General features: G+C 35.8%; 2 protein-coding genes across 10 annotated transcripts in view; both read left to right on the top strand.

The window, feature by feature from the left end:
- The window catches only part of LOC134542004 (regucalcin-like), a 63,267-nt gene extending 59,497 nt beyond the window's left edge, over window positions 1-3,770 (top strand). For all 3 annotated transcript variants that reach the window (XM_063385793.1, XM_063385795.1, XM_063385792.1), the window contains exon 6: window positions 3,194-3,770. In XM_063385793.1, the coding sequence (XP_063241863.1) occupies window positions 3,194-3,475 (282 nt within the window). In that variant the 3' untranslated portion in view covers window positions 3,476-3,770. The remainder of the gene's footprint in view (window positions 1-3,193) is intronic.
- Window positions 1-26,122, top strand: part of LOC134542009 (regucalcin-like) — a 41,847-nt gene that overhangs the window by 1,879 nt on the left and 13,846 nt on the right. The window contains exons 1-2 of one of the 7 annotated variants that reach the window (XM_063385806.1): window positions 18,484-18,588; window positions 21,354-21,472. The exons of 2 other annotated variants lie outside the window; for them this stretch is intronic. The gene's annotated coding sequence lies outside the window, so the exon portion shown is untranslated. Of the gene's footprint in view, window positions 1-18,440; window positions 18,589-21,324; window positions 21,473-26,122 lie in introns of those variants that run through there. 4 more of the 7 variants (XM_063385805.1, XM_063385807.1, XM_063385804.1 and 1 more) reach the window with 4 other exon arrangements.

Genomic DNA, 26,122 nt, shown 5'->3' with positions numbered 1-26,122 from the left:
TCTCCATCCAATTTCTCCTTCACGTAAGTCTATGAAAGATGACATGGACATCTTTCATGCACGTATTTATCCTGTAATATGTGCTACTAAATTGCTTGTACAAGCTGTGAACTTCAGTAATCTCCTGTGAACTTTGGAACTATTCGGGTCTCCGAATGGACTTGTGTGAACTGGTTTACTACACTTACGCTGTAATTCTTAAGTAACCGTTGAAAATAATTTTACAATATTTTTAATATAACTATACTAACCTAACTAACCATCCATATTATGTTAAAGTATTTTACATGGAGCTAACCTTATCTAAACGACCATTCTCACGATGTAACAAATGTGTAATATTTGTACCGAACATGCACAATGCAGCCTCAGAATGGATTGTGTGAATATTAGGTTTGCAGATTCTGTGATTCGCCATGTGTAAGAACGTAAAAAAAATGGGAACAGCTGCATCAATCCATAGGTATTCTAATGTAAGCTATAAACGGTGATTTCCCCAAAACCAGTTGGAATATAAAGACGCTGGTTTTAAGGTAAACACAGGAACCTTTTCTAGTTTTCGGAAAAAGTATTTTCAGAATTTTTTTATTAGTTACGATAACATTTATTTTTGTGCACATATTTTTACCTGTTCTTTTTTCCTGATTGTTTTCACATTGAATGTCTGCACTGCTCCTGCCTCATAATAACACATTTTTTGGCCATTAGTAGGGGTGCATAAGTTCTGAAATTTTGAATGTAGTATAGTTTTAGTTGCTTGACTTTGACCTGATCTTAAAAGCTCAACAAATTTGAGGAGTTCACTCTGTGGTCTAGGTAAAAAATAAAACACTCGTGAAACCTCACTGATACAAACCTGAAGCGTGTAATTTTGCGGCCCGTACAATGCGGTAGTTTAGCAAATGTGATTAATTGGTGCAGAAATGTTTAAATACATAGTCCTTTTTCCTTCTTCCTTCTTACCTACTTCAGCATGTTGCACTTTCTTCTCCTGCCATTTAGTTGTTAGTGATGTTGGCTGATTTTACATCTAATACTCTAATTATGACATTATTTTTTGTCATACGAACTCCAAGCGGGTGTAGAAGATGTAACACCCAGGTACAGAAGTTATAATTTTACTGCATGCAGAATAACTCTGAGCTTGAGCAAACTTACAAAGGAGGAGTATAACCAATCCTCCTGCTTGAATGTGGCTGAGGGAGAAGGAACCCAAGAGAGGGGGGGGGGGGGGTGGATAGCTTGTCTTTCTCAGATTACAAAATAACTGAAAACTTTGACTTTGCTGACTTACAATTTTTTTTTCTCATCCTTAGCAAGTTCTGCAATGCCTTCCATTTCTGCTGCTGACAATAGTGCACTATCAGCACTGCTTTCAGTGTCAATACCGATAGTGCACTATCAGCACTGCTTTCAGTGTCAATACCACCTAAATTTACTATTACGTTGTTAATCTCAGTTAAAATGCATATCTGTGTTGTAATATTCATTCTCCAATTTATTCACAGGTTCACCCAATGGCTTTTAATCATCTTCTCCCATAGAATTAAAGATATTTTCACAGAGATGTCTCATATCATCCAGATTTCTAAATCCATCTTGCCCAGATTCTGTCTAAGGGATTCAAATCAAGATAAGGGGGCAATGAAAGTGTTACATGACCATATTTTCCCAGTAACTCTTCCACAGAATACTAAGCTCCAGTGGAATTTTTCTGTTTCACAAGTTCGTAAAGCTGCGGTTTAGGTGTGTCAGTTGTTAAGATAATGTTCGTACTATGTAGCCACTGAAGTTTTTCATTTTTCATAGAATTTGTTCCTGGAATGTTATATAATTTAACATTGTGGTATGCTGCATTATCCATTGGTTTCTTTGTTCGAATTATGATGATAGTTATTTGTTGACTGTGAGCTTTTCATGTTGCCAGGGTGCTAGAAACGAAACAATTTGCACTCTTGGCACTCTATGATCATCAAACATTGTCCTTCTTGTAGTATTACAGCTGGACCATTTAGTGAACTATCACGCCCTAATTTGTTTTTAACATGTGATGATAAAACATGTATACAAATTGCAGATTTATTTCTGTATTGCTGGATAGAATCTGTTTGTGGCGAATGTCTGTCCTTCCAAACAAAGTAAATGTTTATTTTTATTTTTTTTTTCAAAATTCTTTTTAATTTTGTAATGCTGACTTAATTTTATATATATATATATATATATATATATATATATATATATATATATATATATATATATATATATATATATGTATATATATATGTGTGTGTGTATATATATATATATATATGTGTGTGTGTGTGTGTGTTTTGTGTGTGTGTGTGTTTGTGTGTGTTTTTAATTAATGCCTAAGTTTTGAATATTATGTACTTTCTTCTGTACCCAGTCTTTTTTTCTTTCTTGATAGTTTGAACTGTCATTCAGGAAACCCCTGTTGCTGAAGAAGATATTCTCACCTGTGCCTTTTCAGGAGGAGCATGTGATTCATTATTTATGACTTCAGTTTCCATGAATTTCAACACATTATAATTAACTTCTCATGTTTGCAAATGCAATTTTTTTTCCTTTTTCAATTTGACACTATGAGGCATAGTATGAAAAATGAATTTAATACACTTTTTTTTTTTTTCAGTTAAATATTTACTCACATTTACTCCACCTATAAGTTCACTCAGCACTTAGATCAGTCGCTATTCCAATTTAACTAAAAAAGATAGTATTTTCACTACAGCTCATGTGAAGAAAGTGGTGCATGTGTTGTCACAATAGGTTCTTCCGCAACCCCCACTCAAGCAGGGTTAGCCAAAGGTAGGAGAGGAAGTAACGGTTACCCAGGCACAGAGATATGTGGTGCCTAGTGTACACCAACCATTAGAACAATTTTGTTGCAGTATGGGTGCAGTATTCAAAAGGTACTGCCTATGAACAAAATAAAATAAAAAAATTTGAACTCTTACGAAGTTTAAATTCTCTGATCCCTTAAGAAATTTTTAAGGGGTTGCACCGTAGTATATTTACGTGATAGTTTGTTGGCCACAGTTATAATGTTACATGATAAGGGTTATGCTCAACCATATGCAATACATTTTCACTGCATAGCAAACTTCACACAAATTTTTTACTGTATTTTGTATGAATATCATTTATACATTATTGAAATTATTTGACACAGGTTATTCGAGTGGACCCTAGTAACGGAAGAGTTTTGCAAGAAATAAAAATTCCAGCACTCGACGTCACAAATGTGGTGTTTGGAGGTTCCAATCTGGATGAGCTGTATGTTACTACAGCTAGTGAACGAGCGAGTGAAGAAGATAAGAAAAGATTTCCACTAACAGGACACACGTTTCGCCTCACTGGCCTAGGGTTTCAGGGACTGCCAGAATATGAATTTGTTTACAATCCAGGACAAGTGAAAAAAAAAAAGTACGGAGGCGTATTGAGAAGATTTTAAAGACTGGGAAGGGGGTGGATCTTCTTGAGATTTAAGATTTAATATATGATTTTTTCACCCCAACAATTTCCAATAAAACTGTTTGCATTTACCTGACAGCTAGTTATTTATACTGATCTTAATCTAAAATCCTTATATTAATTAATATGGGAGTATTACATACCAAATATTATGCAACATGTACATAAACAATAATTTAGATGCTTTCTTTTACATATTGTTTGTGAAGGCAATCGAGAAATGTATTATTTAATAATTTTTTTAATAAATCAGTATTTTACCATGTACCTTAAAATTCATCATTGACTCTTATCATTTTCATGTTCTTCCTTACCAACAAGTCGCGTGGATCACTCAGATAACAGTGCTTAGTTGTATCATACTTTCAGAGTAGCCATAATTGATCGCAGGCTACGACTATACACTGAAGTTACATATACACATTTATGCTCGATGCTAAGTTATTGTGTTTAGTATGCAGTCTATTTGTTTGTATGTTGTTCATGAATTAATGTGCTTATGTCCAGAGTAATGACCATGCTTCTCTCTTTCCCTAAAGACCACTTACTCCCCTTCCTCATCCTTTTAAAGAAATAATATTGATACTTTTAATTGAATTTTAAAATAAATATGTGAAAACAAATAAAAACAACTACAAAATAAAATATGATGTGAACTATAGTTCTTTATAATGTATATATTTAATAAGCCTTCATTCAAGAAAACATTCTTCATAATCTGAAAATTTTTAAGTAGGTATAAATTTTCAGGATCTTGTGATTAAAGAAATAAAAACAAAAAAAAATTTCAGTTTATACATTTTTTTTTTATGGGATTGTAAAAACCATATATCATAATTTCTGAAATTAATTTTGTTTAAACTTTTTAAACCTGCCTAAAAATAATATAATTATAAAATATAACATAAAATATTTTTTAACCTAATGTACATAAATACTTAAACAAATATTTTTTGTGTGATCGTCATGTACAATTGTGTGAAAAATTTTCTATGGTCTAATGGAAAAATATAAAATAACGAACCTTATGTTAGTCACAAACACAGAACTTTGTCTACTAATATCCTTTTAACCATTCATATTAACTCATAAATGTTATATATATATATATATATATATATATATATATATATATATATATATATATATATATATATATATATATATATATATATAAAACCTCTCGAAACAATGTTTATGTTTAAAAACTTTCATTCTTCTTTTAAATATTTAGAGCTGAGCCACCACACCTGTAATTTTTTTTATTAATTTTTTTAATATCTGCCAGGATAGATATTCTGACACAAACTACTCAATATAGCACTCTCCAGTAAAACAGTATTAACACCCAGGAAGCACATCCTGTGTGGTGGTGCTATCTGCTCTTAAGTGGGATGAAGTTAACAAGCTCATCACTGGTACTTCATAGAGATTCAAGAATAACAAAAATAACCTTGTGGCAACCCTCTTGAAAACGAGTAGCCAACACTCCCTAAGATAGTGAAAACACAATTATGGTTAACTAGCTGCAGTACCCGACGTTGCCCGGGCTGAACACATGGGTGAAGGGGACCTTTATCGAAATCAGATGTAGACAGTAATTGTCTTCTTGATTTGAATGTCAAGTGTGCAAAATAATTTATATCACTGGTAGAACCCGGTGGACTTTGTTCTGCCAGTGTTTAGTTATTTACCTCTATATATCTAAAAATTGGTGGTCTATATGTGATGTAGACTCTGTAAAGCACTATAGATTACTTATATGGAAAAGATTCCATTATCTAGCTAATGCTCGGCATGCGTTGCAATGCCTCATTCAGTTTTGTTTTGTAATATGTTTGAAGTAGTTACACATATACAATCATCTATCCATCTCTCTACATATATATGGGCGAATATACAAAAGTTGGGTAACTTTTCGGGATATTTTGTTTATAATAGTTTTTTTAATCTAATTCCTTAAAATTCGCATTATAAGATAGCTAATCTAATTAATATATTGCTAATGATAGGGCCAGTCACTTTTTAAAGTAGATGCGGAGATATTTAGATTTTTCCAAATTTGACTTCCAGGGGACTGATGAAGGTGACAAAGTACTGATAAAACGCACAACTTCATAAGATATGTAAGAAATTTATTAAGATTTAAAAGAAATTTCTTAGAAACTAATAATGGCACATATTTTGAGTCTCACTTTTAATCTTAATTCACTTAAGTGACAATTGAAACAAAAATTATTTACGTAACACTGTGAGGAACAACTTCCTCCACCTTTAAAGCAGCTTCTTATTAATTTTATTTTACTTAACTTAACTACTTTGAGGTAGTTTAACTTAACAAGATACATTTTCTAAGCAATCAACAAACAATTGAAACAAAAATATAACTCTCTCTGCCTTAAAGATACCAATTAACCTAATAACAGTTACCAAGTAATACTATCTCAGGGTACGCGCACAGTGCAGGCAGGTTTTCAGGTTCCGATAACCAGCGCCGACCGGCGCGAGAAATTTAGCCCTTGTTTAGATACGAGTGCTCACGGTGCCGGCAGACATCGGCGTGTATCTGCGGCTTGTCTGAGTCAGACGTTTTACCGGAATGAAATTTACATTCTGGTTTCAGACATCGGCGAGGTTGGCACGATAACTGACTGATCTCTGTATTTGTTGACATAATTGTAGTGGTCATGCAAGTTACGTTTATTTACGTGTGTTTAGTTGTGATTTATTTAGATGGATACTGAAACTCTAATATCCAAAGTGTTCCTTAAACCTGAAGTTTGGGACAAGAGACTGAAAATTTATTCCAACCGGGTTGTTATGGATCGTTGCTGGAAAGACTTTTCTACGGAAATTGATATTCCAGATAAGGTGATCAGTTATAAATAACAATTAAAATTGTAGTAGGCCTAATTTGTGTATATTTAAATAAGAAACATGAGCCCATGATTTTTTGAAAACCTTTCATGTAATCCTGGAGATGCATCGAATAAACCGAAATGGCCTCATTTTAAATCCTTGATGTTTTTGAAGGACGATGTCAAGCTTCGAGCATCAAAAAGTAACTTGACTTCAAAAGCAATGTATTCACCTGCTGAAACAAATGAGGCTATAACTGAAAATTTCGAGGATGTTAGTGAGGCTATAAGTCGAAATGAAGACACTGATTATGATGGGACTCAGAAACGAAGCCAAAATGAAGACTTCGGTGGCGAAAACAGCTGTCCACAAATACGACATCAGAAGAGGAGGAGGATTCTTGGAAACTCTCAGTACAATGAAACTATTATTGAAATGGAGATAAAAAAGTTCAAATGTTGGAAAATGCTATACAAAATCGTCAAACTGAAAATGATGACTTGTTTTTTCGTAGCCTTTTACCTTACATAAAAAACATTCCTGATGATCAGAAACTACGCTTCAGGAGCAGAGTTAAAGATCTGGTTCACGAGTTCGCTTACTCTTCAGGTTCTTCTCGTCAAATTTCGCTTCAATTTGCATCACCATCAACAAGCGCAACATCTTACACCTCTACTATATCTACAGACCACACAGTATCGCCTCCAGTTCCCATTGCAGTGGACATGTATCCCAACAATGAGTACTTTACTTCCGACTGCTACCAAGTTCAGGACTTATCCTAACACATATCAATTGTTATCTATGCACCAAACACTACATTTTATATCATATGACTATTTTGGCAATAATATTGTAATATTTAAGGATCTGCAATTAGATGCATTTCCCAATTGGAAAGTAAATTTCTCTTTACTTTTTATTCAAACATTATTTCTGTAAACCTACATGTTAATGTTTTTTCTTGATGGCAGGTAAATTGTAATATTAAATTGTGAACTTTAATTTTGTTTACATTATATCTACTTTAAAACGGTTGCAACACTTATCAGTACAAAAAGATACTGGAATTGGAACATATCTTACCTCAAGGTTATTACAAACCGTTCTTCTGGGAGAATCTTTTGTTGATGGAAGTTACACAAACTCTTCATCAATCGATTTTCAATTTTGTCGAAAATGTAATAGAAAGTTTCTTTCGTCATTCTAAAATATTCACGAAATCATTGGTCATCTGCTTTCAATTGAGGAAATAGGTGATGATATTCGCCATATGTAGCTCTCAACTGATTAATTTCATGAACATCACGTTTCTGTGGTTTTAATTTTAAACTAACATTTTCTGTAGCAATAAGCATATACACCGCCTCATCGCTACTCAGCTCCATGACTGCTGAGGTTGCGCAGTTGGTGCTTGTAATCTGCCTCCACTGTGAGCCCCCACTTGAGCCGAGAGTCGGCGCCGGTCGGCGCTGGTTATCGGAATCTGAAAACCTGCCTGCACTGTGCGCGTACCCTCAGTCTTCAAAACAGCCTTCTGATATGTCTTATATCGTTATATTGCTTACAAATATAAATCTATGCCTCATAGGTCAGTCTGGTTTTCGGAGTTTTTTCCACAGATTGTACAACTTTCTTCAACTGCTTTTTGACTCTTCTATATTTTTGATGCTGATTGTTCAGTTTAGTTTTTAGTTTTGAAACCATTGCTTTCATCTCTTTTCATTGCTTATTTCTAAACTTTCTCTGTCTTTCACTTCTTCTATTTGCTTCATTTGCTCATCGATCTTCGTTCACAATGGACCGTGTTAGTTCGCCTACTATTGGTTGTGCTTCATCGTCAGTAGTTGAAGAAGTCTGATAATTGTGGCGTACAAAATTATCAGTATTATTTTTCAAAAGTAGTTTTTGTTGTCTGTACTTTGTTGAATATTTTTTCCATTCTTTTCTAGTGAATCGTTGCTCTCGTGGCATCATGTCTTTAATATTTTTTCTTAGTCCCTTTTCTTTCTTTTTTAAGTATTGCAACCTTTGTTTCTCTTTGTATTCAGCTAATTTAATTGGGTCGTTCTTTATTCTAGCTAAGCGAGCCTTTTCGGCTTCTCTTTTCTTTTTCAATATATCTTCTCTATCCTTAGACATGTTTTGTTTTTCTTTCAGAGCCCTGATGTTTTAAACTGAAATAAATAAAAAAAAAATGCTTAGACACGCTCAAAACGTCAGTACCCTGGAAACACGTCAGTCCTTTGGCGCAATATCAGACAACGGACTGACGCCAACGGACTGACGAAACACACATGAATTTGAGGTTATCTTTAGGATTAACATTTATTTTGATGTTTTTGAATATCAAGAAGCTACATTTTAACAAATCAAAGTTAACTATGTATAAATTAAAATATAACACAGATTTACAAGGAAATAGCGACTCACCATAGGACTGATATTTTGTCTGGATCGACACGTCTTCACGAGACAAACGCAACTCTAGCTCTGGCACAGTAATGGCAGCCGAACAATGGCGCGGTCGGCAGCTAACTTTAGTACCAACCTTGACATTTAACACGGTTTTGAATTTGAGTCACCGGTATTTAGTGGGAAATTCAAAATCGAACAACACACAACGGACTGACGAATAAAACTGAACACAAAGTTTCTTATTATTTTTACAACAATGGTGAGAATAAAAATTATGAAAGTTGTTATTATATAATATTGTCACGTGCACCTAGCCGGTGCCACCGCCATTTCTGTCACGATCCACCTTCAGAGGGGGGGCGAGAATCGTAGCTCTTTACATAGAAACAACTCGCTTGGCATCAACTAGTCTTAACTTCATAAAATACTTTACTGTACCTAGGATCATAGGTTCGTCATCCCGTACAGGAGGTCTGGTGAGAGCTGAACTAAGGAGATTTTGCAAAATAACATAATACTTAATTAAAATTATTTTATTCTTAAAGTCAAATACTCAACATCATTATAAAGAACATTTAAATAGCGGGATTACAATTTAAAACAATAATCTCTTTACTTCCTTAACGATTGAACGACCTTACAAGAGAGAGAATGAGAGAACTTCACTAAACACTTCCCTAGTCCTTCCGAATACCTCAAATCATAATTAATACTTAAAATTAAAACAAAGATAAGTCCATACTCACATTTTCCGAAAAGCCTTTCTTGATCGATTACTTAAAACTAACGTAGGGGCCTCTCCTGCCCTTAAAATCCCGAACGAACATTACATTTTAAAAACTATGACGCGTGACCCCTGACGAGGGCCATAGCCTCCGCCCGAAAGCTTGACGACTACATTATGACCTAACTTAAATTAAACGACTCGTGGCCTCTGGCGTCGACCATAGCTTCCGCCCGAAAGCTTGAATTCCTACATCACGAACGAACTAACAACTCGTGACCACAGGTGAGACGCATAGCCTCCGCCTGAGTGAGCCCCGAGTCACCACTCACTTGCGCTTAAATTCGCGCGCCCTGCCGCGCCTACCATAACAAAAGCTCGTTATTGAAGTCAAATTTACTAAACAACTAACTAGAACATCTGGGAAGACTACCCCCCCTCTACCCCAATGTGCAGGCCACACCGCGCGGCTTGTTACGACAGCGCGCCCCAGTAACTGCGGCCCGTGGCTGCGCCAGCGCGCGGCCAAACAAACAAACAAAATTCTGCAAGCCCGCAGCGCGCCGCGCCGGCCCCGTGCCCCAATTACATGGTCACGCCACTTGCGCTGACGAGTGAACAGAGCAGCCAGCCCAGAGTCCCGTCAGTAAAGTCCCTAAATTTGATTTCAACAACCCTGCAAAATTTCAACCCGCGACATAACCCTCCCCTCACAGAGCTCGAGCCCCATCGAGCTACCTCAAAATTACAAATTGTCTTTTTCCATTAAACCATAACTATAAATTCCTCATTTCACAAAAATAATAATTTTCTTAGTTCCTTGCTGTCTGAACATACATCTAGATTCTGCATAAGATTTATTTTAAAACAACAAGTATTCATAAAATTAAATGTAAAACTTTTATCTGGTTTGTTCTCACAGGAACCTTCAGAGGCTCGAGTTCTCAATTCTAAAAAAAATTGTTCTGTTAGTGAAGCTCTCTTTACAAATTAAATTACTGTTCTTAGTTTCTCAGTATTCGTTAAACAATGTGCAAATTCTTGATAATTATTATTATTTTTTTTTTCAGTTTCCGTTTATTACCATACTTCTTTCGTTCTTCAAAAAAAATTAAGTGTCCTTACAGTGTTTCAATTAATTAAACTCTTATCTCGTGAAGGTTGGTGCAACTCCTCGAAGTCAGTGTTGTCGAGAAGAGTAGCTCCCTGGGCTGGCCATCAGCAAACACCACTCAACTCCAACAGCTACTGGACTGGCTTCCAGGGCAGCTCACAACTTCTCCCCACATCTGCTTCGGAGTTGTGCCATCCTCATCACGAACAGATTACAATTCTGAAACATCATCAACAGGCATTACCATCACGCCTGACAAATACAAAACTAACTACTAAACTGCAATCGATGGGCAAGGATGCAAACACACAAAAAAATAACATTAATTAATTCAACTGCTAACATAAAGTATCCCACCCTTAGCATAATCTAATCAGGCAAATAATTTGATAGGAAAAACTTAAGGAAGGGAAACATGACCTCCAATGATTTTCCCTAACTCTTGAGTCTTGATCTTCTCTATACAGCAAATAGTCCCCACGAAGTAACTGGGTTGAAGGTCAGTTCACATGACCCACCCATAACCTCTTCTACTCTTCTTTTCTTCTGGGGGCAACCACAATGCCCACCAATCTCTCTCCATGGTGCCGAACCAGCTATCCCATGAGAGTAAACAACGTAGTCAATAGGAGCGCAGAGGGGAAACACCAATCTCTGGCTTGTCGAGTCATAAAACTGCTTTATCTTCTTCTTCTTCTGAGTAAAAATATCTGACTAACCTTGCTTCTATTCTTCCAAACAGTAAAAGTTCATCAGGTATCTTCATGAAAGAAACATTCTAACTAATAATTCTTCATTTTTCTTCTTCTTTATTTCTGTTAGTTGTAATAGAAGGCCATGTTAGGGAGGTTATAGGGAAAAAGAGTGGCCAATTCCCACCCCATCACCCACCTAGATCATGACTAATTAACTTTTAAACTTTCTATTTCAAACAAATAAAAAAAAACATTTTTTTTTATTCAAACTTTTAAACTATAATTACTTTTACTTCATAACCTCAAAAGCTAATCAATAATTCTAAATGAAATTGTGATTTACTGCATCCTTGTTCCATCCGATCTGTTTGTTTATAACCTTTCTTGTAAAGTATAAAATTTTCAAACATTACTAATTAAAAAAAAATTAAATTCTGGTGTCCTTTGAGTTACAATTAACTTTACTATTTCTTAGCTTGAAATAATTTAAGTTTTCAGAACTATTTCATTGTCTAATTCACAACACTTAAAAATCAACTCAAAACAACAAATCATCAAAATCAATAAGATCATCTGACCTACCTATCAGTACTGTGAACTTGAACTGTTCGTACACATTTATAATAAGCTATTGTATTGAAATTCCAACCTAAATAAGGTTTTAAAAAAAAACTACTAATCCCTCTGTAAATTAAGAAAATTAACTTTAAAAATTAAACTTAAGGTATTAGTTCTTTTTGACAGCTACCACAACTCACTAGTTCCATTACATTACTATAACCTAAAAAGTTCTGTAAATAATGTTTATAACAAAAAAAACTCCAGTTACTGTCTTCCATAAAAAAAAATAAAACTTTACATGACCTTATTAATCTCCACTTGTAAGTCCATGGCTGCCAGCTTTCTCTTCTCTTGAATCTTCAGTCTTGGCTCTTGTTTCAGTGATCTTGTATCTTGTCTCTCGAACTCTTGTCATCTTGTAAACTGGACTGCTGCTCAGCTCATCTTAAGGAATCTGTAACAGTTTCAAAAATACATGTTAATTTAAATTACATAATTCCTGTTCTTTGGTCCTAAAAAAAAATTGTATTATTAGTACACATTACCCTGAAACAACATTATTATTCATTGTTTATTACTTAAAAAAAATGCTTTACCATAAAATCCTTTTTTGTTCTTTTCATTAGGCCTATTTATTTTCCTTCTTCTTAATTAAATTCTGCTTCAAATGTTAATCCTAACTTAAGACCTACCATCTATTTATTATTCATTACCTACATTATTTATGTTACCCTAAAATTCCCATAAGTTTCTAATACTTCCTATCAAAGACATTCTCTCAAAAAAAAAATTTACTTGTGACTCTTAACTTAACAAACTTAAAAAAAACTTTTACACTAGACTTAACTTATTATTCATTCTTAGTTACTAAATTTCTATATGTAAACTTTAGTACTTACAAACAAAAACTGCCTATTTCTCTCTACCTCTTAATCTCTTTCAATTATTACAATAATAATGTTACCTTGCATCTTTAAACTTTCTTCTTTTCAATTAAATTAGACATCTCATAACAATAAAAATTCTGCCTATACTCTTCTTATGGGTGTACAAACCAACAACAAAATTTCAAATTCTCAAGTTTCCTTATATTTAAATTATGCAATGCACATAACCTCTGTGGTGCCTGTACCCTTTTAGGCCTACCACCTTCTCCTCTCACAGCATGACAACTCTTATTCCTCGGGGTCTGTATTCACTGTTACAAATCAAATATCTCAAAAAAAAATTAAAAACAAATTTATTATTTTAAGAAAACAAAAATTTACATTGAATTTACTATGGAGCCTGGAAATCTTAATGTCTCACAGCAGCTAACATGACTAAATCCCATGGAACCCCAGGTTTACATAACCTGTGCCCAAAAATTTAAGCATACCAGGCTTTCCCTGCACTGGTTTTACAGCATCACACACTATTTAGGGCCCCTGATCTGCCATCAGTCCCAAGGAGTTTTCCCACAACCCCTCTCTACACAAGCGCCTACCGCATTCCTCTCAATTGGCTATCGGTTTTACGGCATTCTTTTGGGATCCGACCATCAAGTTAGGGCTAATCGAACACTAAACCTCCATACTTCCAAACTAATGTAAATCAATTAAATTTTCTCTGTAAATTCTAAAAATCAAAAAAAATTATTCCAACATGCCAAAGAAACTTCCAAAAAAAATTCATAATCTTATCTTCAAACCATTAAAATAAAAATAAATAGATTACCCTGTTTTCTCCTTAATAACTGTAAACTGTCAACAAATATCATGTCGTAAATTTTAACTATGCTTACTGACTCTTAATCATAAAATCTCATTTGTCCTAATTAATAAACAACCGATTTCCTTGAAATCTCACTGTATCTCTCATACTCAAACCCCACTGGCTGAATATCTCAATAAATTCAAAAACAATTATCTAAACTCTTAAAGAAATTCCTCCCCAATTATTCAAACTTCTTCACCTTATTTTATTTCATTACTTAAAACACCTTACTCAAAAAAAATTAATTAATTATCTAGCTATCTTCCATTATTATTTATTTACCGAACAAAACTTTCTCCTAAATTAATTTAGTAAAATTCAATTTCACATTAGGCAAGTACACTAACTCTCTACAGCAATGTTTCTCATTTCCCTCCTTCCTAACTGAATCCAATCTTACTTAACCTCCAGGGAATTTACCTCACAAAATAACCAAAAATTTCACTGTAGTGCCTATCTGCTATAGGCCCACTACACAGGGGGCTCTAACCCCACCAACAAACTTCATTGAAATGGTACCCTATCCCATACAGGATAGCCACTTCGGTACTACCATGGGGAACTCCTGCCCCAAACTACTCACAACTCTCAGGATTCTCCTGACCCTTAATTCCGTAGTCAGCCCATCTCCTATGGTCTGCGCTACAATTCCCTTTCTTCCCAGGGACACAACGCCTCACCTTAGGGTCCCTCGCCCTAATGAAAACATTAATTTTGTCTCTCTGTTCTTTTGGAGTAAATTCCCTCTACACACAAAATCTAGCCTTCCCAGTTTTCTCAATGCTTATCGATTTTATAGTGTACCTCCTTAATAATGTTTACAAATCCCAAAAAAATATTTTTAAAACCGAGGTAGAATTTAACTAACAAAAACATAAACAACTTACAACGAAACACTTCTAGCCTATACATCATACACTTCTTAAATTAAATTACTTACATACTGAAAGTTCCTCTTCTTCTAAAACACACTTAAATTTAAATTTATTTAACCAATAGTCTATTTTCTTATCGCTAAGTTACCGTACAGCTGATCAAAACAAGGTCACGGCCGTCCACGTCTCTGTACGTGCTCGTGACGTCACCGAATTCCATCAGGTGCGCCAACCCTCGCTTGCGGTTCCTCCGTTCTCCGCTAGGTCTCAGCACCTCCCCGTCACGTGTTCATTCTGCCACGTCCACTGACGTGTCGTTCTGAAACAACTCTCAACATTTTTCTAATTAAAACAAAACATCACTATAAATTCTATAACTCTCTTTTACATAAACTCTCGTTTTCTCTTTAATTCCTTTCTAACGTTTATCCTTCCCTCGACTGATTTAATTCGTACGTCTCGTCTCCTACGCGCACGAAAACAAAACAAACTTCTCTTGAAAATAATTCCTATTTACGACAAAAAACTTTATTTTAAATTATAATTCTCTTAACCTACAATCTTAAAATGAACTTCAATTAAATTAAACCACTTGCATTATCTCTAATAAGCATTTAACTTATAACGTATTCTCCTCACGTAATAATCCCCGATATAAATCTACAATAAATTCAACGACTTAAAACAACTTATCACTATAAACTTTATCCTTACAAGTATCCTCAAATAAACATCTGTTACGTCAAAAAAAAAACTCAAAGACTTCCTCCACTTAGATTAAATTCCGTAATCCTCTCCTCAAGTAAACTCTTAATAACCTGCTATCAGAAGCTGAAACTAACTTAATAATAAACATAAAAATCTACCTCTCTCTCTCCAGAAATAGAACCTATCCGGCGAACTCTACCATTTCTGTCACGTGCACCTAGCCGGTGCCACCGCCATTTCTGTCACGATCCACCTTCAGAGGGGGGGCGAGAATCGTAGCTCTTTACATAGAAACAACTCGCTTGGCATCAACTAGTCTTAACTTCATAAAATACTTTACTGTACCTAGGATCATAGGTTCGTCATCCCGTACAGGAGGTCTGGTGAGAGCTGAACTAAGGAGATTTTGCAAAATAACATAATACTTAATTAAAATTATTTTATTCTTAAAGTCAAATACTCAACATCATTATAAAGAACATTTAAATAGCGGGATTACAATTTAAAACAATAATCTCTTTACTTCCTTAACGATTGAACGACCTTACAAGAGAGAGAATGAGAGAACTTCACTAAACACTTCCCTAGTCCTTCCGAATACCTCAAATCATAATTAATACTTAAAATTAAAACAAAGATAAGTCCATACTCACATTTTCCGAAAAGCCTTTCTTGATCGATTACTTAAAACTAACGTAGGGGCCTCTCCTGCCCTTAAAATCCCGAACGAACATTACATTTTAAAAACTATGACGCGTGACCCCTGACGAGGGCCATAGCCTCCGCCCGAAAGCTTGACGACTACATTATGACCTAACTTAAATTAAACGACTCGTGGCCTCTGGCGTCGACCATAGCTTCCGCCCGAAAGCTTGAATTCCTACATCACGAACGAACTAACAACTCGTGACCACAGGTGAGACGCATAGCCTCCGCCTGAGTGAGCCCCGAGTCACCACTCACTTGCGCTTAAATTCGCGCGCCCTGCCGCGCCTACCATAACAAAAGCTCGTTATTGAAGTCAAATTTACTAAACAACTAACTAGAACATCTGGGAAGACTACCCCCCCTCTACCCCAATGTGCAGGCCACACCGCGCGGCTTGTTACGACAGCGCGCCCCAGTAACTGCGGCCCGTGGCTGCGCCAGCGCGCGGCCAAACAAACAAACAAAATTCTGCAAGCCCGCAGCGCGCCGCGCCGGCCCCGTGCCCCAATTACATGGTCACGCCACTTGCGCTGACGAGTGAACAGAGCAGCCAGCCCAGAGTCCCGTCAGTAAAGTCCCTAAATTTGATTTCAACAACCCTGCAAAATTTCAACCCGCGACAATATTAACTATATTACAGATTATAGTGAAATATTAAATTTCATTGTATTAAAGGTAATATTTAATACACAGCTATTTGATTGCGCGCTTTTCAGGTTGTGACAACCAAAGTACTGACTTTTCGAGAATATATTGTGAAGTTTTACAAATTTGTATTAAAAATAAATAGCTGAAATTGGGTGACCAAATAAATGGCTTTTAATTGTTTTAAAATTAATCATAAAATATAAACAAAATATAATTATACATCATTTTATTGACTGATGACATTGAGTTACCCATATATCTATGTATCTCTCTATCTCTATTTATCTATCTATATCTACATATATACATCTATACCTTCCACCATCTCTATCTCTTCTATATACCAATCACTATATAGCTCTATACATCTATATATCTCTTTCCATTTCATCCCCTATACCTAGTTCTATCTCTCCGTCTCTCTCAATCTCACTCTATATCTATCACTCTATCTCTGTCTCTCTTTTATATTTAATTAAATTGTTTCATGCGTGCGCACTTATACAACGAAAACTGACGTTGAAACGACTCTCGGGCTGGCTATTGTTTATATCACACATGAACTGAAATGTCTGTGTTTGTATTTTATTCAGTTCTATTCTGTGAATTATCGCTGTTTATATTTAATTCAGTTCAATTCTGTAATGTATGCGCACTCATACACCGAAAACACGCGAACTTCTGCTAAACTATAAGAAATACACTAATTTTTTTGAAACGATTCGTGCGCCAACTATTGTTCTACGCTCTCAGAAACCTTCACGAACATTCGCATTACAACTCACCAAAATTTCATCGCAATCGGATGAATGGTATAGGAACGCATACGACACAAACAAAAGAAAATTCAAGACATGACAAACGCATCAAACGATGGCAAGTTTAAAATTCAAGGCAACTCTTATCTATTTAGGAAGTTAAGAACTGAACTGATATTAGCGCCGTTAGTTCGCTAGCCACCGCGAGCTCCACTAAGCGGGCTGGTCTCACCAAGGAGAAGGATATGAATTTGCCAGACCTTACTATGTATGCGATCGTGTGGCAGACATAGAGAAATGAAACTCACTATTGGTATGTTTATGACCTATGATTTTTTCTTTTATAAAATTAAATTATCGCACTTTTAATCCAATATGGAGTGAATTTCACATGAATATGTAGCCTATGTGTTAATGCAGGTTATAAACTATCTGTGTGCCAAATTTCAATCAAATCCGTTCAGCCGTTTTTGCGTGTTTGAGTAACAAACATCCATCCATCCATACTTACAAACTTTCGCGTTGATAATATTAGTAGGATAATTGTGGAAAAACCTATTACAAGTACTAATTCAATATTTAAAAGAAGTTTTCACTTCGTAATTGTGTTAACATTTTAAATTTTTGTTATGGTGTGATGAAGTGTATTAAATGGCTTGAATTCCATGGCTCTTTTATTACCCCCATTAAATAAGCCCCTGCATTTGTGTTTAACACAATACAATTACTACCATTGTGTTGAAGTACTATAAAATTGAATTACAAAAAATGTAAACATGTAAACAAATTGATAAAATTGATAGAAAATTATGTATTATTTATGCAAAATATTTACAATTGATGGAATAATAATTTTAGTGTGTACTAAAGCCCTATTATTCGCTGCGTAGCTTATGTTATGAAATAAGCACGACTTGTGGGAGCTTTCGGTTAGGGCTGCCAATTGCATGAGATTATCCGTGTGTAGTAGTCGGGAGTATGTCGATCCTCGTGCTAAAGGATATTGCATTTTGCTCTATTAGTCTTCTGGCCTGTAGCAATTGGCGTTATTTCCAGTTGTGCTGCTTCTGTACATATCTCTCTTCCTCTTCCTCTTCTTATCTTATCTTTCCCTCACCTTTCCCCCTACCGGATACCATCCTTATCTTCCTTCCGCACTGCCCTTCCTTCAACTCAGAATTGTGCACTGCTGTTGGAGTGCTGAGGAGCATGTTTGGATGAGATGCTAAAGTTCGTCAAGTTTAGCTTGTTACATTCCAGGTTGGCCCAGGTAAGCAACCCAGAATAGTAACAAGACACTTTAAACACTGGGAAGACTATAATGTTTATATACGATGACTTTTAAGATTGGGGTTTTAAGTTCCACTTGTTGCCAACATTGAGGATGAATTATTTTTTCAACAGAGTAGTTTTTCTGCTGAAGTTTTAAATAAAAGAATTTTTGGACAGTCTTTTGTTTTATTATTATTTTCTCAAAACAAACCGCTGATCATAACTTACATGTCCAGATTATTTTCCACTCAGTTAGTATAGCTCGTTGCTTGATTTAAAAAAAATTAAATCTCTTACTTAAGTTCTTAACTAAGGTAGGTACAATAACCCACTGAATTATTCCGGGAGGGTGACAACGGTCACCGATGCCGACGCCTGGGGTCGAACTTTCTAGATGTGAAATTATCTCTTCATAAATCTCAACTTATTTTTCGTTAGCTGTCGACAACGTGATTGTACGCGGCGAAAATCGAGCGAAAAATAGTTTTCATCCTTTACAAAGGTGAAAACGAAGGGAAACAATGCTATGGTTCAACTTACCAATCACAAAACACAACCAGAAACACGAGCATATAAGGAAAGTGTGTTTCTAACATTTGTTTCCTTAAAATTTGGAAAGTAACACACACACCACAGCAGGGCTCATCCTAGTTGGCTGGCAAGAGAGCACCCAGCGAAAGTTCTGGTCCTTTGCTGCGCAGTCATGTGCCTACGTGTTGGGTTTACCCAACAACGCACTAACTTGAGGTGTGAAAAATAACTTGCAGGCAACAGTGTGTCAGGCCCATGTCTTCCTTTCTTTTTAAACGTTCTAGAAATGTTACAGCCTCACTAACCAGAAGATGCTTCAAAATTATAAAAAATGTAATTAATAGATATGTTAATTTTAACGGACCAAAGAAAACAGAGAAAATAATAATATTAAAAATACATTTATCTTTATGTAGAACCTAACCAAAAATTATAATAATTAATATTCAAGCACAAAGAAGAGACCTTAAATGCCTATGCATAATAGAAGAAACATGAGAATTAATTATGAAACTTGAAGGAAACATCAACATAACACATATTCTCATTTAATTGTTAACAGTACGTATACGTTAACAGAAGGAATTATGCTATGCTACAAGCTTTACATTTTTGTTTGTGGCTCCGGTATTTCATACATATGGCTGGTTAATGTAGAGTTCACATGTAATTTCTTACTTTATTTTTGGCCACTATTTAAATCATTTAATCATTTGGCATGTAGTTAGTTGGTGGTTCCTTTTTTTTTCTGTGTCATTCTATTAAATTAATATTTTTTGCAGAATTTTGTAAGTGTTCTCACACTGTCACTTTCAGTTTCTTGTTTCTTTTGCAGAATGTAATGCTTCCTTTTTGATTTGTTTCCTTTCCTGTACGTGTAGGGTTTATAGTTAACTTAAGCTTTCTTCTTCTTTGTTGGCTTGCTTTTTTTGGCTGTTCGCAGGCAAAAAAAAAAATTGTGACCTTCCGGTTTTCTAAAAAGTAATGAATCTGTACGACTGGTCATCAAAGTAATAAAGTTTCAAAATAAACTGTAATGAATTTGTAAGTCACCAATGTTATTATCCAGCAGACTTTTACTTTCTTACATTATATTTTTTGATGCCTCAATTAAATTAGCAGTCTCACATTAAAAATAAATAATTACAGACATGTATCATGTGGTAATTATCTCTGAAAATAAGTTAGCATTTTAACCTAAAAATCAGCAGAAATAGTATATTTTTTTTATTGATTTTGTTTATTATTATAGTGAAATTACCTTATTATATAGAAAAGTAAGAAAATTTTATTAAAAGGTCTTGAAAAATTTATGAGATGTTCATCAGATAATTATAGATGAGATTACAAATATAGACCTTGTTATTTTTGAGAGACTTCTTATAATGTATGGTAAATATGATAAATAATAATAATTATTATAAGAATTTCTGATGCAGCAAAACTCACTACTTGTTTTATGAACACACCATGAACTGCAAGTAATATTTTTACTATGATAGTTGAACCTAAAGATGATTGACAAAAAAATTACACTTATTTTTCCACTGTGATATTTGATGTGATTTGTACCTTAAACTATCACTTGCCTAGCGAAAATTCAAAGTCTGTAATAGTTGAGGATATGTTCATTTTTTATTAAAAATAAATACCTAAATTTTAAACCAGGATTTTTTTTTTTGCTACTATGATTAAAGACAAGATTTTATGGTTTGGTTTTTAGACCAGTTTATTTTTTAAAACACTATTTTTTTTGTTCTGTAGTTTAAGTTTTTTTTAAAGATAAATATTTTCATGATTTTAGTTGAATTTCGGTGTTATAATTTATTGACATGCTTTTTAGAGTTTATTTTTTTAATTGCAATTCACCATACAGACTCGTCTCTAAGTATGAGGTAACAGTGTTGACACTCAACAATATTCAATAAAACACAAACTAACCAAAAGCAAGATAGAATAATAAGTTGAGTTTATAGAATAACAAGTAAACAATCTTGACTGTGATATGTATGGACTGGGGTAAGCTTTTCTTTCTAGTAAATCATTTATGTAGGGAGGAACACATTGTAATATAACATTACAAAACAACTGAATGTTTGCTGCTCAGCTGATGTTTAATTTGCACTTTTGAATCACCTTGAACCATGTGTGGCCCTGACAACCTCTATCTATATTGCATTTTTCTTAACTTTTATCTTAACAGCCATAGTTTTTAAATCCCTCTGCATACAGGCAATGTTACGCAGTTACATGTGTTTACAAGTATGCCAACAGCTGCGACAAGCAAGCAGATGTTGAGAACTCTCACGTGAGACGATTGCTGTGTCTTTCACAACCACATCACTAGAACGGTAGGTGCTTATTTAACCGTAATTTGTATCCTCACAGTAAAATGGGCTATTGTTTTTACGAATTCATACTTCTTTTGGCAATAAGCTAGTGTGCTTTTATTCGAAATAAGTATAAACTATCTTGGAACAACAGTAGAGTGTGATATTTCTGTCAAATTTTTAAATTTATGCATGTATTGGAAAACTTTTGGGACATTAATTTTTGTAAGTGAAGAAATATGATTCCTGGATATATTTTCACTTGACTTGGTGTTTTTCAAAGTATTTTCCATCGATCTAGGCAAAAGGTGCTTTAATATAACTTTTTTATAGCAGTCCAGAAATGAAGAGGAAAAAAAGTAATTCTTAAATTCTATACGTACAAATCAAACCAAAATGGAACAAAAACATTTTTGTCTCATCTATAGCCCACAAGCATACTGACTGTCTACTAGACATTTTGGTACTACTACATTTCATAACGAATGTGTATATCAATGAATGAAATATATAACAGTTGTATATAAAACTGCTTATCAACTGCTTACTGTGATTTATCATCAGTAAAAAATTGCAGCTCCTTAATTATTTATTTCTATATTTTTTGTAATTTTTCCCATGATTTGAATTGAATGAATAATATAGCTACAAGTGAATATTTATAAATTATTGAATCAAGTCCTTAAAATTCAATACTCTCATTTAAAATCTTTTAAAGGCCAATTTATATTTTGCTGCTAGCATGAACTGAAAACATGATACGTACTTGAATATTTGGCAAATGAGAAATTTGTCAAATGCCAATTGAATGATGGTATTCAATTTTAAATGAAATATTTGTATGTAGGCAGGCTTAAGCATAAAAAAAGAAAGGTTGATTTTCAGGATTTCATTCAGAAAATATTTTTGTCACCAAACTAAAAAAAAAAAAAAAAATTGTAGAACATTTGTTTATTAATGATTTGAAAATGAACTTTTAAACATAGTTATATCACATTTGCTACATAGACATGCCAACATTTATGAATGGTTTTTCAGAAATTACAAATTAAGCTTTGGCAAATATTTTAAATTTTATACATGTCAAGAACTGTGTGGGCTTGTAGATTCAACAGACTCTCTTCAGAAGTATAGTCTACCATTTTTCTGGTGCTCGTTTGTGTTTGTTTTGTGGCTGTTCGAGAAGGATAGTTGATCTGCTATTAGAGACCTGATTTGTGTGTGCTCATTGCTTCTAATTGCACAAGTTTTTGTGATATATATTTTAGTGTTTTAATTATGAATTGGGAAAATATTTTTTTAGCATGGAAAAGAAAGTTTCAGGAGTTTTTTTGGATAGTGTTCAATTGTATTTTTGAGAGTGTTTTTTACAGATCAACTTCACCTATATCAAATGCAAATGGTTAATTAAAAACTGTTAACCATACAAATGCATACTCTCAATTAATGGCCTAAAATTATTTAAGTCTCATCCGCTTCTGGCTCTTTCTCACGTCCCTCCTGAAGTGCTTGGTTCTTTGAACTTGCTACACCATCTTCTTGTTCCCTTACTTGAATACCTTGCCATCTGCTGTTTTTCAGCAGTAAACTGTACGGGAAACTTTTTTTGTGAATGAGATTTTAAACAACTTTTGATCATATTGTCAATATACAAGATTTTATTAAGATGGCAGTATGTCTACACTCTCTTGTTATGGTCCAAACTTCAAGGCCAGTATTCCAAGACACAAAAATAAGAGTTTAGGTGTTGTATATTCTACACCTGTTTCGTAACAGTATTCCTGGTGCATAATAGAACATGTCCAGTCCCTTATTTTTAGGGAACAGGTTTTGGTATACTATCTGTTGTGATGTATCTCTATGAGAGGAAGTAAAAGGGACAGTAGCCAAGATGGCCAGATGAAGCATGTGTTTTTGTCTTGAGTTGGTTCACCAATCCCTTCCAATCCAATATATAACATGGCGCTGCGGACTAATGGTTTAGTATATCGACGCTATTATTACTTATTAACCTGCAATTGGGCTTTCACCCGGTGGCAAGAACTCCCACTCACTCCCCTCTCCCCCCCCCCCTCCATCAGCTTTCTCCTCAGCTCCCTCCCATCCCTGACCTCCACCATTTCCTCCCCCAGCTTATTCCACTCCCTCCCCGTCCTCACCAGGAAGGTGTTCCGCCCTCTCTCTGTCCGCCTCCACACCCTCTGGAGCTTACATCTGTGGTCTCTTCGTCCTCTGTACTCCCCTCTATGTACTTTGCTTCCCAATTGCCCCCATCCCCCTTCCCCCTTCAGCACCTTGAACATCCTGACCAACCTTTCCACTCTTCTTCTCCTCTGTAACGTTTCCCACCCCAACTCCTTAATCATTTCCGTTGGGCTATGCAGTTTCCCATCCTGCCCCTCCCTCCTTCTCCACATTCCCATCACCCACCTAGCCGCTCTGCGCTGCACCCCTTCCAGCTCCTTCACCTCAGTCACCAGGTAGGGGTCCCAGACCGCCGCCGCATACTCCAACATTGGCCTGACCAATGTGGAGTATGCCTTCTCCTTTGTCCTCCTCCCAGCTCCCTGCAGGGTCCTACCAAGCAACCCCAGCGCCTGCCTTCCCCTCCTGACCACCCCCTCTATGTGCTCCGCCCATCCTAGGTCATTTTTCAGTGTCACCCCCAGGTACTTATATCCTGCTGCCTCTCTTATCTCCTGCCCCTTCCAGTAATATACATTTCGTGTGACTTTCCTCCTCTTTGTAAATCTGACAACTTTTGTCTTACCAACATTCAAGGACATTCCATTTTTCTCCGTCCATTGCTCCAACCTTATCAAGTCCTCTGCTAAACATCCCCCTTCCCCCACAACCTCATACACTACACAGTCATCTGCAAATAGCCTCCATCTGGCTTTCATGCCCTCCCCCAGATCGTTTATCATAATTGTGAACAACAGAGGCCCCAGCACACTCCCCTGTGGCACCCCCGACGTCACTTCCCCTTCCTCGGAGCTTTCCTCACCCACTCTCACTCTTTGTCTTCTATTCCTCAGGAAATCACCCACCCAGTTTACCACCCTTCCATCCCTCACCAGCAACTCAACCTTTTCCATTAACCTCCTATGGGGGACCTTATCAAACGCCTTTTCAAAATAATGCAGTGGTATAAACAAGAAGAAAAAAATAAATGAAGATTTGGGAGGACGGTACGGTAATGACGACGGTGAAGTGAACATAACCCAAACAAGAGATGGACGGGCTAAAACCACCGAGACAGTTTAGCTTTGATGGGGATCTGGCGGTTAATTGGAAACGGTGGAAACAACAGTTCCAGATCTACATGACAGCCACAGGGGGCGAGAGCAAGAGTGAAGAGGTAAAAATAGCCACTTTATTACATGTGGTTGGTGAAGAGGCGCAAGACCTATATTATACACTGGATGTATCCGAGAAAAACAGGAAGGAGTATAAAACAGTTTTGCAGAGTCTGGAATCATACTTTCTTCCAAAGACCAATCAGAGTGTTGAGCGGCACAAGTTTAATAATCGTGTACAACAGGAAAGTGAAACGTTTGACTCTTTTATAACTGCACTCCGGCGACTTAGTGCTAATTGTGGTTACGAAGGCCTACGAGATGACATGATAAGAGACCGAATCGTGTGCGGAGTACGTGACACGCGTCTAAAAGACAGGTTATTAAGAGAACCAAATATGACCCTCGCAAAGGCGGTACAGATATGCAAAGCGGCAGAACAAACGCAGGAGTTATTGGAAGCTATAGACAAAAAGGAAGCGGTGCATGAAGTTTACACGAGCAGCTATGCAGAAGCAGGAAGACAGGACACCTCTACCAAGAGAGACGAACACCAGGGGAGGCTACATACACAAAGGAATACAGATGGATATAGGGCTGGACAGTACAACAACAAGCAACACCTGCCCAACAACATTCACCACTCCAAAGGCAATGGCTATCAGCGTGGACGTGGCGGGAAGCAGAGGTTTCCTACAAGTAAGGCAACCTTTGGACACAGAGAGTATTATCCTAGCAGCGAAGGTATGTACAATAAACATAACTATGTAGAGCAAGGGTGTCAGAGGTGCGGACTGCAACATACAAACTCTAGTTGTCCGGCGTTCAAGGAAATATGTAGAAAATGCAACAAACGGGGACACTTTGCACGAGTTTGTAGATCTAAATCTGTTCATGAAATAAACAGACAGGGGACTGATGCTCATTGTGTGAATGATCTGATGTTAGGGTGCATTACTACCAATTAGTCGGACGAGGTTACAGGTGAAAGACAAGGACAGTGTAATGTGCATGGTAAAGTAATGGATGTTCAATCTAGAGAGTGTAAAATTGGTGACATGGAAACTGAGTGGTTTTGTAAATTGAAAGTGTCACCTAATCATTATGTCAACTTCAAAGTAGATACAGGAGCTCAGGTTAATGTTTTACCTGAGGACACCTTTCTTACATTACAAAAGAGAAGTGATGCCTTGCTCACGTCAAATGTTAAACTCAAAAGTTATGCGGGTACTGAAATACCTGTGATAGGCAAGTGTTTCTTACATTGTCATACGCCACGAGGACAATCAGGGGTACTAGAGTTCCAGGTTACGAGAGTAAAAAATTCCGTACCTATAGTTGGGTTGACTGGCATCCAACAATTACAAATACT

The sequence above is a fragment of the Bacillus rossius genome, assembly GCF_032445375.1.
Source record: "Bacillus rossius redtenbacheri isolate Brsri chromosome 4 unlocalized genomic scaffold, Brsri_v3 Brsri_v3_scf4_2, whole genome shotgun sequence".
NCBI classification, from domain to species: domain Eukaryota; kingdom Metazoa; phylum Arthropoda; class Insecta; order Phasmatodea; family Bacillidae; genus Bacillus; species Bacillus rossius.
Note: the sequence above shows the minus strand (reverse complement) of the source record. Positions and strands in the feature narration are given on the sequence as shown.